Source organism: Paralichthys olivaceus, chromosome 19 (assembly GCF_024713975.1).
Source record: "Paralichthys olivaceus isolate ysfri-2021 chromosome 19, ASM2471397v2, whole genome shotgun sequence".
In the NCBI taxonomy this organism is placed as follows: Eukaryota; Metazoa; Chordata; class Actinopteri; order Pleuronectiformes; family Paralichthyidae; genus Paralichthys; species Paralichthys olivaceus.
This window is the reverse complement of record NC_091111.1, coordinates 19890527-19892856: the sequence shown is the minus strand read 5'-3', so window position 1 is coordinate 19892856 and position 2330 is coordinate 19890527. Positions and strand designations below refer to the sequence as shown.

Sequence of the window (2330 nt, the reverse complement as noted above, 5' to 3'; positions counted from 1 at the left end):
GAATAAATTATAAAACTGTTTTCGGGAACAATCAATAATCAGTAATGAATGATCAGTCTTCAATAAATTATATCATGAACAATGTTGTACTGATAAAATGATAAAATGAAGAGTTCCTTCAGGGTGAGACTTAGGGGGGAGGAGGGAGTGAGGGATGGGGGGGCAGAGGGAGAGACAGAGAGGAGGGGGCAGAGAGAGAGAGAGAGAGAGGGAGGGAGCAGTATAAAAGCTGGAGTCAGACTTGAGCAGCTCTGAACTTGTGTGGAGACACTGAGGATTAAAACATTTTATTCTAAGAATCATTCTTCTTCTTCTGAGGTTTGGTTTTGAGGGGAATCGGACTCACGGACTGTGGATGATGATGATGATGGTGGTGGTGATGATGATGGAGAAGCTGCTCTGCGCTTCATCAGCTCCTCTTCCTCCCCTGGATGTTTAAGTTGATGACAGAGTGAGGAAGATGCTGCGGGTGGATGAGTGAGGAAGATGAAGAAGAGGAGGCTGAAAGGCGTCAGTAGGGAAACACCTGTGGTCTGAGTGTCGGGGGATGGCGGGTGTTCGCGGAGCAGAAGCGGTGGATGGATGCGTGATGACGGGTTTCAGCGCCGTGTCCTTCCAGCTCCATGTCAGGCGGGTGTGACGCGCAGAGCTGGAGGGATGGATGATGCCGGTCCGCTCAGAGAGCTGCTCAACATCTCCACCAACGACACCCAGGGGAATTTCACGGCCAAGGCGGAGGAGAAGGACTCGAACCTGGCGTTCCAGGCGGGTGTGGCGGTCACCTTAGCGCTCATCACTTTCGCCACGACGCTCTCCAACGCGTTCGTCATCGCCACCATTTACCAGTCCCGAAAATTACACACCCCGGCGAACTTTCTCATCGCCTCCCTGGCGCTCACCGACCTGCTGGTGTCCATCCTGGTGATGCCCATCAGCGCGCTGTACACGGTGAGCCAGACCTGGACTCTGGGGCAGGTGGTGTGCGACATCTGGCTCTCCTCGGACATAACGTGCTGCACCGCCTCCATCCTCCACCTGTGCGTAATTGCGCTGGACCGCTACTGGGCCATCACGGACGCGGTGGAGTACTCCAAGAAGCGCACGCCGGGGCGCGCAGCCGGGATGATCGCTACCGCCTGGGTGATCGCCATCTCCATCTCCCTGCCGCCCTTCTTCTGGCGCCAGGTGAAGGCGGAGGAGGTGACGAGCTGCAACGTGAACACGGACCACATCTTCTACACCATCTACTCCACCTTCGGCGCCTTCTACATCCCCACGCTGCTGCTCATCGCCCTGTACGGGAGGATCTACGTGGAAGCCCGAAAGCGCATCCTGAAGCAGTCGCACAACAAGCCGGGGAAGAGGCTCACCTCCGCGCACCTCATCACCAACTCCCCCGGCTCGGTGGCGTCCACCACGTCCCTGAACTACGGCACCAACGACGCCTCCTCCTGTGACACTACCTCCTCCTCCGCGAACGTGAGCCAAGTCAAAGTCACTGTGTCCGACGCGCTGCTGGAGAAGAAGCGCATCTCCGCCGCCAGGGAGAGGAAGGCCACCAAGACTCTGGGCATCATCCTCGGAGCCTACATCATCTGCTGGCTCCCCTTCTTCATCTACACGCTCCTAGTGCCTGTGTGCGAGTCCTGCTTCCACCCGGAGCTGTTCGACATCTTCACCTGGCTGGGTTACCTCAACTCCCTCATCAACCCCATCATCTACACCATGTCCAACGAGGACTTCAAGCAGGCCTTCCACAAACTCATCCGGTTCAGGTGCTGCAGGGCATGAAGGGCCATCACCAGCCACCACACACACACACACACACACACACACACACACACTCCAATCATGTGTACAATGTCAGAATCAGATGCGTCGCCTGGTTTTCACTGAGGACAACATCAGCAACATCTGGATTGTTGCTGGTCACCAGGCTGAGCTCTGCGGAGACAGAAAGCATCAGTGGATGTAAAGATGCTCCGACTGCTCCTGGTGTCACTGACTTGGAGAAAGCTCATAGCCCCGGAGTCAGGGGCCTCCTCCTCCTCCTCCTCCTCCTCCTACTGGAGCCTACAGACTCACTTTGCCATATGAGTTTGATGGTCAACATCTGTTGACTTTTAAGCACAAACAGCTTAGAACTAAGCTACTAACGAGCCCCAAGGGCAAAAAATATACGATTTGTGTTTCATTTTCCTGACTCAATAAGGGGAAATACTGGTGCCTACAAGTTTTAGTTGAGTTCCTCAGACGTGCCTGGCCCAGACGCAGAGAAAAGCATGGTGTCAGTTCAACGGGCAAAAAAGATGACGTTGTGGTTTACGCCT

General features: G+C 54.8%; 1 protein-coding gene across 1 annotated transcript; it reads left to right on the top strand.

The window, feature by feature from the left end:
• Positions 1-444: 444 nt before the first annotated feature.
• Positions 445-1931, top strand: LOC109647543 (5-hydroxytryptamine receptor 1B-like). Its single transcript, XM_020113353.2, has one exon. The coding sequence runs from the start codon at positions 583-585 to the stop codon at positions 1789-1791; it is 1209 nt and encodes a 402-aa protein (XP_019968912.1). The 5' UTR covers positions 445-582; the 3' UTR covers positions 1792-1931.
• Positions 1932-2330: the final 399 nt, after the last annotated feature.

What these genes read in the sequence shown, in the direction of transcription:
- LOC109647543 (XM_020113353.2), top strand. Translation starts at nt 583, where the DNA reads ATGCGTGATGACGGGTTTCAGCGCCGTGTCCTTCCAGCTCCATGTCAG.